Source organism: Engystomops pustulosus, chromosome 10, assembly GCF_040894005.1.
Source record: "Engystomops pustulosus chromosome 10, aEngPut4.maternal, whole genome shotgun sequence".
Classification (NCBI taxonomy): Eukaryota; Metazoa; Chordata; class Amphibia; order Anura; family Leptodactylidae; genus Engystomops; species Engystomops pustulosus.
The window spans coordinates 38,768,123-38,784,838 of NC_092420.1; the positions used below are offsets into that span (position 1 = coordinate 38,768,123).

At 40.7% G+C, this 16,716-nt stretch overlaps 1 protein-coding gene and 1 long non-coding RNA gene across 5 annotated transcripts in view; one reads left to right on the top strand and one right to left on the bottom strand.

The window, feature by feature from the left end:
* The window catches only part of FIRRM (FIGNL1 interacting regulator of recombination and mitosis), a 112,020-nt gene that overhangs the window by 30,523 nt on the left and 64,781 nt on the right, over window positions 1-16,716 (bottom strand). The window contains exons 17-21 of the mRNA XM_072128378.1: window positions 15,671-15,856; window positions 9,139-9,261; window positions 8,894-8,989; window positions 3,823-3,936; window positions 3,489-3,593 (exon numbers count right to left, since the gene is read on the bottom strand). Coding sequence (XP_071984479.1) covers window positions 3,489-3,593; window positions 3,823-3,936; window positions 8,894-8,989; window positions 9,139-9,261; window positions 15,671-15,856 — 624 coding nt within the window. The remainder of the gene's footprint in view (window positions 1-3,488; window positions 3,594-3,822; window positions 3,937-8,893; window positions 8,990-9,138; window positions 9,262-15,670; window positions 15,857-16,716) is intronic.
* LOC140104727 (uncharacterized) overlaps window positions 1-16,716 on the top strand; it is a 102,615-nt gene that overhangs the window by 22,315 nt on the left and 63,584 nt on the right. The gene's annotated exons all lie outside the window — the stretch shown is intronic.

Here is a 16,716-nt window from a genome sequence, read left to right on the forward strand (position 1 = left end):
AGAATGAGAGTGCGATGGTGCTAGTCTGAATGGTGACATACTTTCAGCAGGAGAAATTGAAGATTGGTGCTGTTCATCGAAGTTTTAGAATCCTTGGAGCTCCGGTCATAGTGAAAATATTTTTCTCTATTTTGTGAACTTACAAGCCATCTCCGTACTATAGGCAAAAAAAAAAACGAGTAAATGTGGATGCATGAATTGCTGGTGTGTGCCTAGGCACACGAATGTATAATGGAGAGTGATTGAAAAATTTGTTTTGGATGGATACATTTCTAGGAATATCTGGTCTGTTGGATGAATAAAAACAGTTACTTTTTAACAATCTTTATAACTACGAATAAATGCTCACCAGTGACACCTAGTGTCCAAATCATCCAGTGTTCCCTATTCAAGTCACGGTGAAGTGACACATCGTAAAATAATACTTTCAGCAAAAGGACACACTGGATGGAAATAATAAATCACTGCCCAACTAACAAACTACAACCAAACAACTAACCAGCACAATACACAACACTGAGGCGTATATTACCTATATCAACCTTGTATACAAAAAAAGTTCATCTCTTTGGCTCTACTCTGTAGATTTTTAATTCACTTGTGTGCAGTGGTATTTTCGCAATTCCTTTTAAATATACAAAAAAAAAGTTATTTGGTTTTATATATAGCTTTTTTCAATTTGACCAATTTGACCCTCTTTGTGGGGCCACCTTCAGGCCTTTTTTGTAATGATTGTCTAATATGGTTGAGGACACAGTCAGACATTAATCCACACTTTTTGGTCTGTGACATGTCCATCTCTCCCTAGACAATGAGCATATCCCCCTTGGTAACGAGCTTGTCTTGTCCACATAAAATGGTCAACGAGGTGAGTCCGCATTTTTTTTTCAATATAAAACTTTCTTTTTATCAAGTGTGTTTTATTTCTCCGCAAGTCTCTGTTTAATTTGCCATAGTAGTGGTGCTGTCTAGTTGACGGTGCTCATTACTAAGAGCTGGCCTTAGTGTAAATTTATTGGATATAAACACCGAGAACTAACTCCCACTATACAAAACAGTATTTATTTACCCTATTTAACCGTAAACAAATACACATAAATAGTCACCACAATTAGATAATATTTCTATTGTGTGTGATGATAGCTATAATAACATATCATGGATGTAACCACCCGTATATACAGGCTCCGTTGGGATATATCTGAAATAGGATGCTGTATTTCAATACCTATAAGAACGGACTGTTTTCAAATACTGAAATATTTGGACCTCACGTGCAATATTGTATCTTTTTCAGTTAAACTCTACAAGACTCCCTAAAAATTACTTAAATATTCCACACTTTATTTTATACCTTTTTTATATATTACATTTTTTTGGCAGGAGAAGGCACTTGGGCCCTACCATATTGCCCAGCCTGTGATCTTATCTGTTGAATGTATTTGTGATAATTGTAACATTTATGATATATTATAGCCATAATCACACACAATAGAAATATTATCTAATTGTGGTGATTATTTATATGTATGTGTTTACGGTGAAATGTTTTAGGTTGAATAAATACTGTTATGTATAGGTGCGAGTTAGTGCTCGGTGTTTATATCCAATACATTTTGTTTTGTCTGTTTAGTACAGGATAGACATCTGTACACCACTGCTAGAACTTCTACAATTTTTTATGCCATTGTATTGTGGTTCATACCTCGTGGTTCACAGCTGGGTGGGTGAGGAAAGTGTAGATATAATCTTTTACAATTAAGTTTCAATTTGCCAAAAAAAAAAGATGGCAAACACTAATGCCGATACCATAACCCCAGTACCCAACGCCACCAGGGATGCCGGCTACAAACCGGTACCTGACAGTCCATAGATGGTCAGGTAGAGGGCCGAGTGCAGGCTGTTATTGTGTGCTGGAATAGCTCCCTAACAGTGGGCTATCCCAGTTCAGTAATGACAGGCTGCTACTGCTTTTTTGTAGCTGGCTGATTTTGACAATAAGGGGGAACTCGCATATTTTTAAAAAAATATTATAAGGGGTTCCCCCTTTTATTTATTGGCCAACAAATAAAAAAAAAATTTACTTGAGTTCCCCCCCTATAGTCCAAATCAGCCAGATGCAAAAAACAGCAGCAGCATGTCATTACTGAACTGGGATAGCTGGGCTATTCCAGCACACAATAACAGCCTGCAGCCGCCCCAGGACCTGACCACCTATAGACTGTCAGGTACTGGTTTGTACCCGGCTCTTCCCGACACCCCTGGTGGTGGTGGGTACCAGGGTAATGGTATCGTCATCAGTGTAAATTTGCCAAAAAAAATTCGCAATCAATAAGGCCAGCTATTTGTAATGAGCACATCCTCGTTGACCATTTTATTTGTTTAAAAAAACAAAACAAAAAGTAATAGACTAAATCCTACGAATCCGAAGTAGTCCATAGCATACCCGGTCCTGGAAGACAAAAAAAAAAAAAATACACTCACACAAAAAGGGCTTGTTTCCAAGTGGGCATGCTCGTTGTCTAGGGGGAGACTGACATGCTCGGGGGTGGAGAACTTTCTCGCTGCCAAGGGGGGAGGGACACCTGCCCGTTGTCCAAAGGAGGGGGGGGGGGAGACATGCCCGTTGTCCCAAGGGGGGGGGGGGGGGGGGAGACATGCCCATTGCTAAGTGGGAGGGGGACACAGTACTACTACTACTCCAGTCCTGTATATATGGGGGGGGGGGGGGGGGGAGACATGCCCATTGCTAAGTGGGAGGGGGACACAGTACTACTACCACTCCAGTCCTGTATATATATTGACACAGTACTACTACTCCAGTCCTGTATATATATTGACACAGTACTACTACTCCAGTCCTGTATATATGGTGACACAGTACTACTACGCTAAGCCTGTATATATGGGGACACAGTACTACTATGCCAATCCTGCATATATGGTGGGGGGGGGGGCAGTACTACTACGCCAAGCCTGTATATATGGGGACACAGTACTACTACTCCATTCCTGTATATATGGGGACACGAAAAAAAAGACAGAGGCTCAATGAGGTATCAGATTACAAAGATATATGCAGAAAAAAAAAAAAACAGTGAGTCAGATAGGTCTGTATCCAGGGTAGGCCCCTTTGCAGTGAACTCACTTGGCGGCATTAAAAATTCTGAAACTAAAACAGTCTGTTCCCAAAAACATTCCCTAGTTTATCATACCAAATAGCCCCCTTTATGGTTTTTATATAAAGCCCCCCTAACTCCCTATAGATTCCTTATGTACAGCCTTATGTGGGACCCCTCTCCCCCCCACCCCCAGCCCCCCGTCACTTGCCAGGGTATGCCCAGTGCTGGTGCCGGGCCTGTCTCCATCCACCAGCACTGACAACTGCAAATTACAGACATGCTGCATAAGGGAAGCAACAAGTTCCAGAAAAATTGCTATTTCAAATACTTTTGATGTGTTCAACATAACTGTATGTTTTTAAATACCTCAGCAAATTGAGCGAAAGCCTCTATTGCATGGTGTTTAACAATCCAAGTTTTATCTGCAAGTAGCATGGAGAATAGGTTTGAGACTTTTGACAGTACTGCAACCTAAAATGATTTTTAAAAAAGCCATTAGTATTGCAATTACCTATTGCAGATAGATTTACATCTATAACGTATATTTGACTAATTAGTTTTTTTAGACGAGAAGACATAAAGATAACAAATTTCAGCCAAAGAATTTCTAGGACTATCTTAGTAACTTGACTATATATTAATCACACTAACAGATTACAATTAGAAATTGCACAAAATGTTATTCAGAGTAAAAAGTTACCTGAACCTCCTGGGGTATAACAATTCTTCCAAGAAGTAATAAAACGTTTAATACTGCCAACTTCAAATGTGATTGGGATTCTTCATGACAAAGGGATGAAATCAAAGAAACAACCTAAAAATTACCAAAAGAAGATATGACAAACATGTATTATCTAGATATTCCACATAAGCCAAAACTGAAGTTACACTTAAAAGGGAATAGAGAATAGTGCGTAAGAGTTTTTATACTAAAACTGGCTTTCTCAGAAAAAAAGAGAAGTTAGATCAAAGTTTACTTTTCTGTATGCAGAGCTGTTTCTATTCCCATGGGAAGGCAAGTGAGGTGTGGTCCCCCCCCCCCTCCCACCATCGGGAAACCGGTCTATCATGCATCGATTTCAGATTTAAAAAACAAAACTCCTATGTTGCCCATATCTACTCCATCCCCTGCCCCCTCCACTGTGGCTTCCCCCTCAAGACTTCATACATGTCTCTCCCAATCCTCACTGGCCACTCCCATACGACCAGGGACACAGCTCTGCATACACAAAGGTAAACTTTGAATTCGCTTTTATACTATAAAAATTATTTGGCAATCTGTACACTATTTATGGGGACTTGGGGAGCCAGAAAAAGGGCTCCTGATATCCATCCAAAATAAAAACTTAATTAAAAACTATGATTAAAAAAAGCATCGCTCTCATCACTAAATGGTTCCACTTCATGGTTGCAATGTAAAGAAAATCTGTTTGTATACCGGCAGTTTGCAGGTTAGGTAGAAGATATGATCTTTACGTTTGTATTTATTGACAATTGGATTGACTGACTTGCTGAAGAAAATTCCTGAGAGGGGGGGAAGCAGGTGAGATGGATGGGTGTGACTAGACTCTGCTACATTGTTAACCACTCACTCGGGAAGGTGAGGTAAGAGGTAAAGAGTAATCAATAATTGGTGATGGACTCCCTTTAAAACTCAGGGATAAACCCTCCATAATAAGCAAACATGTGTTGGAATGCTGCAGAGTAATATTAGGAAGCACCTTTCAGACTCTCAAAAAATAACTGGCACTGTGGTTTAAAGTTCTGTTTTACTGACTTATAATATCAATTTATAGTTGCCATAAGGAAGGCAAGGTCCACACGTAAACTTAACAGAACTGCAACTCTTCAAGTGGGGCATCCTGGAAAACTTGCATATTTTCCCAGAATCCCCCTAATGAAACATCAATGTCTATAAGACACCACACACCTACACTGCGGCCTTAATTGGCACTCTCCTTAAGGAGAACTCTTACTTCCTGACCGTAGTCACAAGCCAAACCAGTTCCCTAGACTGTACTGAAGAGAGCCAACCAGGTCAAAACAGTGCGGTCTACAGTTGGGAATCTGTTCCTTCTGGAAAAGATATACTGGTTTGGTTTTAATCCCCCATCATGTCATATGGCCTCTTGTAGGTCAGGTTCGATGTCAAGGGAGCTACCTTCCAAGGTAGCAAAAGGGGCGTGGTTGTCATTATCCCATTCCCAGGCTTTCAATTACACAAGGTATAAAGACATTGTGCATCTCATGACAATAGAGATATGAACTGCCTCACAGTAATCCCCATCGAACAGATCCCAGCATGACTGTTTGAACCAGCTATTTCGCACAGAGAACTTTGGCTCTTCAAACCCTTTGTCTGGGAAGAGTTTGAAGATATTTCCCAACTGAATTGTTGGAAAGAGCCAAAAAGAGATGTTCCTAAATACTTTTTTCAGTTATCAGTATATTATTTTACCAGCTTCAGTGTTATTTCTAGAGATTTTTTTTATATATATATGACCAGAAACATACATTTCTTTTTAGGATCATGTTGCACACACTCTGCTGTTGATTCCACACCATGACCTCCGCCCCTCCCTTTTTTTCTTCCTTCTTTATGAAGTCCAGCGCATCTAGACTCAACCAGTATACACTGTGCGTGTGTCTGGTTACCGGAGAATTCTTCACTACTATATTAACCCCTAGGCGCACCAGGAAGTTATAGTACGTCCCCGGGGCTACATGCTAAGCGCACGGGGACGCAATATAACGTCCTGCTTCTGGCACCGGCTCACAAACTGAGCCGGCACCAGAAGCAGCGGCTGTCAGCTGTCTATCACAGCTGACAGCCTGCGCTAACACCCGCGATCGGAGTCGGCTCGGATGTTAACCCCTTACACGCCGCGGTCAAGCATGACTGCGGCGTGTAAGGGTGTTTGCGCTATGGATCGGATCCCCCGGACCCCTTCCGGGTCTGACTGCAAACTGTCTGAGCATGCGCGAGCATGCCAGACAGATTACACTGCTCTACAATAAAATAGTATTGTAGAGCAGTGTATTTAACTTGAACCAGCGATCAGAGCAAAGTTCAAGTATGTATAAGTAAAAAAAAAGTGAAAAACACTGAACACTACACATTAGAATAAATAAAAAATAAATACATTAAAATATAAGCCCCTAAAATTTCATTTTCCCATAAAAACACTTAATAAAGTATAAAAAACACAACAATAACACAAAAAAACCCCACATATTTGGTATTGCTGCGTCTGTAACAATCTGTATAATAAAACAGAATCGTTACTGGACCTGCACGGTAAACGCCGGAGAAAAAAAAATGCAAAAACGTTACGAAAAAAGATCATTTTTAATTAATATCCTATAAAAAAAATCTAAAGTGATTTTAAAAATGTTATGCACTCTAAAATAAGCCCACTCAAAAGTGCAACTCTTCTTACAAAAAATAAGCCCCTAACTAGATTTGTCAGCCGAAAAATAAAAAAGTTATGCATATGAAAAGATGGTGATATTAAAATGAACAAGATTTTCTCCAAATTAGTTTTTATTCAGTACAATTGAATAAAATACACAAAACCCCCACATATTTGGTATCTCTGCATCCGTAACAATCTGCATAATAAAACAGAATCGTTATTAGAACCGCAAAGTGAACACCGTAAAAAAAAAAAAAAAAAAAAAAAGCTAAAAAAAAGGATAATTTTCGATTAATACCCTATAAAAAAATGCTCTAAAAAGTGATTTAAAAAATGTAAAATAAGACCACTAAAAAGAACAATCCTTCTAGCAAAAAATAAGCTGTTAAACAGATTTGTGAGGCGAAAAATAAAAAAGTTATGCATATGAAAGACGGTGATGCTAAAATTAACAACATTTTTGCCAAATTACTTTTTATTCAGTAAAAATGGGAAAAAATAAAAAATCTATATAAATGAGGTGTTTTCGTAATCGTGGTGACCCATAGAATAAAAATAATATACTATTTTTATGGTATGGTTAACGACCAAAAAAACCCCCCAAATTTTCCTAAAAATTGATGATTTTCATTCCCTCCACCAACAAAGAGTTAATAAAATTTCACCAATTAGCTATAGATGCACCAAAATTACCTACCAGAAAAGTGCATCTCATCTGGCAAAGGAAATAAGCCCCTATAGGTCCACATTAAAAAAAACCCCCAAAATTATAGCATGTACAATGTGACATAGCAAATCTGATCTGCATGGCGCCTCCTTCCCTTCTATGCCCGGCCGTGCGCCCATACAGCAGGTTACCACCACATGTAGGGTATCAGTGTACTCAAGAGGAATTGGGTATTAAACTTTGTGGAGCCTTTTTTCATTTAATCCATTGTAAATGTTTAATTTTCCACCCAAATTGAGTGCATTGTGAAAAAATATTACAATTTTCAGACTTCATTTCCATTTTGTTTTAACCCCTATAAAACACCTAAAGGGTTAACAACCTTCTTAAAAGTGGTTTCTCATAGGTTGAGGAGTGTAGTTTCCATAATGGGATAATTTATGAGTCTTGCTATTATTTAGGCCTCTCACAGTCAATTAGAAGTTGAGCAGGTCCATCTAAATATGGGTTTTGGTGATTTTACAAAAAATGTAAAAAATTATACCTAAATTCTGAGCCTCATAACAATCTAGTAAAATACGTGGAATGTTAAAAAACCATTCCAACCAGAGGTCGCACTAACATTTTTCCATAAGGGTAAAAATACTCCTCTCACCATTTTTGAGGAGTATTTTTACCCGAGGAGGAGTATGAACATTTCGGTAAAACACTGCACACATAGCGCACACACAACACTACACTACACAGCACGCACAACACTACACTACACTCACACAGCACGCACAACACTACACTACACTCACACAACACTACACTCACCCGGCCTTGCCGTCGGGATCACACTAACACGCAGGCAGCTGCGGGCAGGTAGAGATGGAGCAGGACGGGGAGCAGCAGCCCTGCTGTCCACATGTCTCCCCCGGGGCCGGTGCTCTCACTCCGGGTCTCTCCGGCACACCCCTTAGTCACGTGTCCCACTGAGCGGCACGGCGCGTGCTGTGATTGCGCTAGTGACATTTCCCTCTTTTGTAGCGTGCACTGAACCGCTCAGCCTGCGCGCTACAGGGAATAATTGGCAAGCGTAACTTTACGCATGGGAATTATTTTGGGGGGTAATGGCGCCTCATCACGAGGTCTATGAGGCGTGGTGAGGCGTTAATGCGACCCCTGATTCCAACATAAAGCAGACATATGGGATAATGTAAGTTATGAATTTATTTGGGTGCTATGACTATCTGCATCAAAAGTAGAGAATTTAGAACGTTGAAAATAAAGAATATTTCCAAATTTTTGCCAAATTTAGTTTTTTTTCATAACTAAAACTCAAAAGATTTCATCCAAATTTTTAAACTAATTTGAAGTACAATGTGTCACGAGAAAACAATCTCAAAATCCCCTGGATATCTTAAAGCATCCCAAAGCTACAAGCACTTATAGTGACACAGGGCAGATTTGAAAAATGGGGCTGCGTCAGAAGGGGAGTACTTTTTTTTTTCCCCTACAGGCATCATATTGGGGCCAGGGGCTGCAGGCTATATACTGGGGGGGCTGGCTGGCAGGTTCACATTTTATCCTTCACCTTCCCACTGAAGTTTTTCCACTGAATTCAGCAAGCCACTTTCAGTCTTTTTTTTTTTTAACTGTTACAGTGAAGGAGAGTTTAGTTTTCATATTACAAAATAACATACCTGTTTCAGCATGGTGGGATCTACGTTTCTGACAACAAATGCAAATAAATCCAAAAAAAGGCACACCATTTCTAGTAGAAAAGGTTCTCCAGAGATCTATTGAAATACACAAACACACCACACAATTCACATAAGTAGTGTTTTATACAGCTCTTCATTCCTCAGTATGAAAATATAATATGCATGATATATGCAAATACATTTTGAAGCTATTTATATGTCAATTATATTAAAATATTTCTAACCTGCTTTACACTGAGGATTGACCAGAGCTGACTAATAATATCTTTCACATCCGACTCCTGCTCTCCGTTTAGAGTCCTCTGAGAGAATTGGCATGCCGTCACTAATGCTGAAAGTGATATATTCTGTGAATAAAATTATAATATTAAACAGGACAACAATAAGAACACCATGCAAAAAAAAAAACATCCATCCATCTAATATGTAGAGATTTTTGTATGTATGTATGTATGTATGTATGTATGTATGTCCACAGGAGGAATCTGCTCAGTTGTGTTTACAATCGCCAAATTTTGCACAGCGGCACCCTGTGTCTCAGGGAACGTCACAGACTAGGTTTTGAGCCAAAATTTTCACCCCACGCTTTCCAAAATACACTTAACAAACACATACAGGAGCCATTGTCTGCTGCTGTGGCAGTTGGAAGCCAAGCCATGATTGTTTGCTGCTTTGCCACAGGTCATTACTACGGTCTCTGAGCTTTGATTGGTTAATAAAGGCAATGAGTAGAAGACAACTGATGTGTGCAGTAAGATGGATAGAGGCAGGGAGCCGGTCAGTGACGGTGATGGTCAGTGGCAGATAGTAAATAAAATATTTTTTTTATTAACCCATTCTATCAGTTTACATTTTATTTATAGTTATTTACTATCCCGGGCAACACCGGGAGCTACAGCTAGTACATAATAAACCTGATCTGAAAAGTATAAAAAGATATTCTTTAATTTTCCCAAAAAATGTAATTCATGTAAATGAAAAAAAAATTTAAACTTCACATTATACTTTAATATTCTCCTGTGTGTCCCAGTTGTTGTGGTGTACTGGGATTCAACAAGGTTTTCAATTTTTCAATGTTATAGGGCAGCGATGGCAAAACTTTTAGAGAGCCTAAACTGCAAATCAAAGCCAATTATATAGTGCCCAATAGTGCCACAATACCACCTTACAATAAGACAAATAATGCTGCCATATCATGATGCCACCTTTACAACCAGATAAATAGCATCATTCTGGTAATAAAGACTATAGAAAAGCCAATGTTGCCAATAATATTGCTATACTATGCTATACAAATATAGCGATGAATATCATATTATTGCCATTCAATGAGGAATATTACCGCCGTATACCGTCATCTTTACCCCTTTTTGTTTTTGCTTTTCCATTTTTTATTCCCCACCGTCAAACAGCTGTGTGAGGGCTTGTTTTCTGCGTAACAAATTGCACTTCATATTGACGGTATTTCATATCCAATGCCCTGTACTGGGGAATTGGTGAAAAAAATGCATTTTCTTGTAGACTTGGTTTTCACAGCTTCCACTGGGCACCCCAAACTACATGTCAACTTTATACTGTGGGTCAATATGATCACCTATATTATATAGGTTTCATAATGTTTGTATACATTAACAAAAATTAAAACCTCCTGTACAAAAAAAATTCACTTTGCCATCTTCTGGTGCTAATTTTTTTGGTGCTAACTTTTTCATACTTTGGTGTACGGAGCTGTGTGTGGTGTAATTTTTTGTGATATGAGATGACGCTTTCAGTGCTACCATTTTGAGGACTGTACAGCCTTTTGACCCCTTTCATAACATTTTATTATATGTTAAATGGCAATATAGCATTTTCAACTTTTGAATGCTATTTCCCATTGAAGGTTTAAATCATATGTGGTAAATACAAAGAAGCGGCATGGTGAAGGATTGGGGAATCCAATTTGGCAGGTGGTTTGTAGGGCAAAGTGGTTGTTGTGGGGTGGAGGCACAGGTGGATTTGGGATCACCCATATGACAGCTGTCCGTGGCCACACATACACTTGCCTCTGTCCACAGCGCTCATCACCTGCACAACGCTGCCAGTGAAGCAGCATAACACTCGGTTACATTGTGCATAGAGTGCTTACTGTGGGGTTGTCCTGGCTTCACTGGCCGCCTTGTTCAGGTGATGAGCACTTCAGATACAGGCAAGTACACTCACCGGCCACTTTATTAGGTACACCTGTCCAACTGCTCGTTAATTTCTAATCAGCCAATCACATTGCCAACTCAGTGCATTTAGGCATGTAGACATGGTCAAGACAATCTCCTGCAGTTCAAACCGAGCATCAGTATGGGGAAGAAAGGTGATTTGAGGCCTTTGAACGTGGCATGGTTGTTGGTGCCAGAAGGGCTGGTCTGAGTATTTCAGAAACTGCTGATCTACTGGGATTTTCACGCACAACCATCTCTAGGGTTTACAGAGAATGGTCCGAAAAAGAAAAAACATCCAGTGAGCGGCAGTTCTGTGGGCGGAAATGCCTTTTTGATGCCAGAGGAGAATGGGCAGACTGGTTCGAGCTGATAGAAAGGCAACAGTGACTCAAATCGCCACCCGTTACAACCAAGGTAGGCAGAAGAGCATCTCTGAACGCACAGTACGTCGAACTTTGAGGCAGATGGGCTACAGCAGCAGAAGACCACACCGGGTGCCATTCCTTTCAGCTAAGAACAGGAAACTGAGGCTACAATTTGCACAAGCTCATCGAAATTGGACACTAGAAAATTGGAAAAACGTTGCCTGGTCTGATGAATCTCGATTTCTGCTGCAACATTCGGATGGTAGGCTCAGAATTTGGCATCAACAACATGAAAGCATGGATCCATCCTGCCTTGTATCAACGGTTCAGGCTGGTGGTGTCATGGTGTGGGGAATATTTTCTTGGCACTCTTTGGGCCCCTTGGTACCAATTGAGCATCGTTGCAACGCCACAGCCTACCTGAGTATTGTTGCTGACCATGTCCATCACTTTATGACCACAATGTACCCAACATCTGATGGCTACTTTCAGCAGGATAATGCGCCATGTCATAAAGCTGGAATCATCTCAGACTGGTTTCTTGAACATGACAATGAGTTCACTGTACTCAAATGGCCTCCACAGTCACCAGATCTCAATCCAATAGAGCATCTTTGGGATGTGGTGGAACGGGAGATTCGCATCATGGATGTGCAGCTGACAAATCTGCGGCAACTGTGTGATGCCATCAGGTCAATATGGACCAAAATCTCTGAGGAATGCTTCCAGCACCTTGTTGAATCTATGCCACGAAGAATTGAGGCAGTTCTGAAGGCAAAAGGGGGTCCAACCCGTTACTAGCATGGTGTACCTAATAAAGTGGCCGGTGAGTGTATATATGTGGCCACAGACAACTGTCATACAGGGGGATTTGGGACACTAAACCACTAGTATTTATAGTTGGTTTAGTGTCCAAAAGCCACCTGACAGGACCTCTACGTGCACAGCTCTCTGTGTGAGCAGCTCCTGACCTCTTATCTTCTTCTCTGCTGCTGTAGGCTCCATTCTGTGAGCTGCCTCACTCCTCATTCTGTTTCCACTGTTTCCCCAGGTTGAAGAGGAGGAGGGGCCGGCACTGATCCGCTGCTACTGTCTCACTAAGGCAAAACTAGTGAGAGCAGAGCCGATCAGCTTCAGGCTGCAATGGGCCAGGATCATTGGAGCTCTCGGCATGCAACACTATTTTCTGCCTGGCCGGAGCTCCAATGATGAACTTTGATAAGGCACGGGAGATGGTATGCATGCCTGCAAAGAGGGCCACCACGGTTATATGGTCACACAAGCTTGAAGTAGCCATTTCAAAGCAATATCCTATAGCAGTGGTGGCGAACCTATGGCACTCATGCCAGACAGGGCACGCAGAGCCCTCTCTGCTGGCACGCACGCCATGGTCCTCCACTTTATTAATGGAGCTCCGGCCACACCACAAGCTGCTGCTGCGTGCCGGAGCTCCAGTGATTCTCTGTGCAACGGAGAGGCAGAGCAGAGAGTAACACACTCTCTGCTCTGATACACACCTCAACGGACGGGCTGTAAGCTTCCCTTTGCAGGCTGCAGCTGACCTGTCCTGCCATACTTGTGAAGCAGCAGCGGCCTCTCTCTTTGCTCCCTCCCTCTCCTGCTCCTCACTGAACCTTAGCCCGGGAAGACAGAAGCCAGGAGTGCAGAGCAGAAAGATGACTAACAATGAAGATAAGGGAATGCAGTCCCTCACTACAGGCAGGGGAAGACAGGTGCTCCATTGTCTGCTGTCTGTGTAAGCAGGCAGCAGCTAAAGTGTTAATAATTGACTTCAGTGTTTTGTGCCCTACACAACACAACACCCACTTTGCCCCAGTGAGATCTTGCTAAATAGGTTTCCCCAATCCCCTCAGTGCCCTGCTAGCTTGTTTTTATTTAACCAGATTGGATTTGGACCTCATTTAGTCACCTTTCTTGTCACATTCAGTCCCTGCCCCTGTTCCCTCTCCCACTGCTCACCCACAGTGCTGCTTTCACCTTCTAAATTTTGACAGATTAAGGTCCCTTTCACACTTGCGAGTGTAATGCGCTGAACTTGCATGCGCTGGATTGCCCGGGCCGAATGCTGCAAACCAGAACTGAACGGACATGCTGAATTCAATTCCAGTTTTCAGCGTTCAGGCCGGCTGATCCAGGCAGCACATGCTGCGAGTTCAGCGCATCACACTCACAAGCTTGAAAGGGGCCTTAAACCTAAATTCTTGTGATTGAGATAGACACTGGGTGCTAGTTGACGATCTAATGCACTTGCATAGAAATGCATATGTAAGATCGGACCGTGGCTCACGGTCAAAACTGGAGTTGCAGTAGCATTGGTGTACTTTTACATGATACCATATTTTCACTGTATGGCAAGGATAATTATCACTATATGGCGCCAATGTTCATCACTGGCATTAAAAGTAATTACTGTATAGTGGTAATATTAAGCATGATGCCATTTATGTTGTTGTAATAGTGATGCTCATCATGTGGCAGTATTATTTGGCCTTTAAATAGTGTTACTGTGGGTAATATTGTTACCATGCTGGAACTTTGCGATAGATAAGTGGGTGTAGGCTTGCAGTTTGGGCACTCGATTTCTTAAAGGTTTGCCATCACTGTCCTATAGTGATGGTTGATGGGGTAAACATCACTAGATGATACATTTTTTCAAACTCCTTGTACCAAATAATGGTGTTCAAAATTGGCAACCAACTAATGTTTTTCTAAACACTAGATAAAGCATTTTATTATTTTACTTGTGTGATAGGTTGGCTTTTATAATTTTACTCCAGTTCTAGGTTGGCTGGGGCAATTCCAGCAAACACACATAGCGTTGTTGTTAGGCCTGTGATACAAGAGTCTAACCTAAGAGGACTTCCTTAGTACATAGTGGAATTTGAGTACAATGTTATGGGTGAAAATCCTGTTAACACAAAAAGATACAAAAATATGTTGTTTTGAGTGTAAAAACTGTTGTGTTTTACAGTACGTATTCAAAATTATTCTAACAAGTATTTGGAGTGTTTCAAGAGCCCCTTAGTGCTGCAGCTTCACAGGCTGTTACAAGTGCAGAGCAGGTCTTCCCTCCCCCTGCACTTATGCGGAGGTTGGAAAATAAGCGCACGACAGCAGAGTGGATGTATGGTGAACTTTATTTGTCGCTAAAATACAGGAACCACTTGGACTCCCTGCTGCTGCTGCTAGATTACGATGGCAGAGGGGTTAAACATGGTCTGCTCATTGTAATAGCTGGTGAATCAGTAGCAGTGAAAAGCTCTGTTAATGCCCCTAAAGCCCTTCGGGGTCATTAGCATAATTTTAAAAGTTGATGGGCTGAGTCCTCTCCATAGCTGCATATTGCAGCAAAAACCCACTGAAGACACCCACGATCAGTGCTAGCACCAATCGCAGTTGTTAAACCTTAAATTTCCAACAGCAAAGCATTAAAAAGGCGGTGGCGCTCCCCATCATGTCATCTGTTACTATAACAGCCTCAGGTAATACCGAGGCTCTCTCGTTTTAATAGGTTTATAAGAATTTGCACATTGTAATAAATTATGTGGAAAATCATACATTTTGTGCCAAATTTTGTGCCATACAGTATCGGTTATTCCCGGCATTTAACCCCATAAGAGAAAATAGTGATTTTGCAAAGTATAAAAATTCAATAAAAAGTGATGAAAAGGCCATACCATCCTCAAATGGTAGCATTGAAAATGTCATCAAAGTCGCAAAAAAAAAAAAAAATGACATCAAAACATCACCGTACACTGAAGTATGAAAAAGTTATTCGCGCTAGAAGATGGTAAAATTAAGACTTTTTTTTTTGTACAGGAGGTTTTAACTTTTACAAAATGTATTAAACCTTATAAAACCTGTATAAATTTGGTATCCCCGTGATCAAAGTGACCCAAACAATAAAAGCTGTAAAGTAAAAGCTGTAGAAACCATGCCCACAGGATAATGGTAAAAATGAATTTTTTTTCACGAATTTGACTGCACTGAACCCCCCCCCCCCCCACACTTCCCAGTACACGGTATGGAATATTAAAATACTGTCACTATGAATTGCAATTTGTTACACAGAAACAAGTCTTCACACAGCTCTTTACATGGAGAAATAAAAAAGTTATGGATATGCAAAAACAAAAATGGGCCTGGTTGTTAGGGAGTTAAAACTGAAAACTCACCAATTGCTTTATTTCTTCAAGTATACCCTTGCCCTTGAGCAATTTACTGCATTGAGACACTGCTACTTTGAATAAACCAACTTCTACTTCTGTTCTCAGGGTACTTGGTATGGATGATAGGGAAACATGTTGCCATAAATATAGATTTTCTTCTTGTGTTGGAGGAAAAAGTTTGATAAACTCTACCTAAAATAAAGAACATGGCAAATTTTAGGAACTTCAATTTACCATCCAACAAACAAAAAGAACAAGCAAGTACACAAAAACAAGCACATCCATAGGTCTCCCTGAGGCTTTTTTTTTCTGATCTGTCGTGGAGGATCTTTATTACTGAGCATATACAAAAAGTACAACCACAATAATCTAAATTAAATGCACAACCCGCAGCCGATGGGCCACATGCAGCCTTTATAGCCTTGAACTGCGACCAGCACCCTGCTGACAGAGTCCAATGAACGCTACCATAAGTGGGGCGTACAGTGAAAATGGTAAAATCCAAGCCTACCAGAATACAGGCAAACATGTTTTTTCACCATTTACACTGCATTTGGAATTTTTTTTCTGCTTCCCAGTACAAAGCATGGAATATTAAATACAGTCACTATGAAGAGCAATTTGTTACACAGGAAACAAGCCCTCACAAAGCTCTGTACATGAAAAAATAAAAAGTTATGGATTTTTGAATGTGGGGAGTGAAAAATGAAAACTTAAAAACCAAAAAGGGCCTTGGCTAGAAGGGGTTAATACAATTTCAGCATGATTGAACCATTGATATACTTGAATCAGGCATGTTATTACTTTAGCATTTCATATTACCGGAAAAAAGTAGGGGACAAAAAAAATGACAGCCATAACAACAAAGATAGACGACAGCCCGGCTCTTATGGATCTGGAAACAATGGAATTCAAATTCCTTTCATTCTAGAGCTGTGAAACTGCGTCTCTTTTCTATCGGTACATGAATGGTACATTGAGCGAGTTGTGCATGGATATTGGGGAGTCAGGAGAGACCGCCAGTGACAGAACGTTCAACTATCTTATGTGTG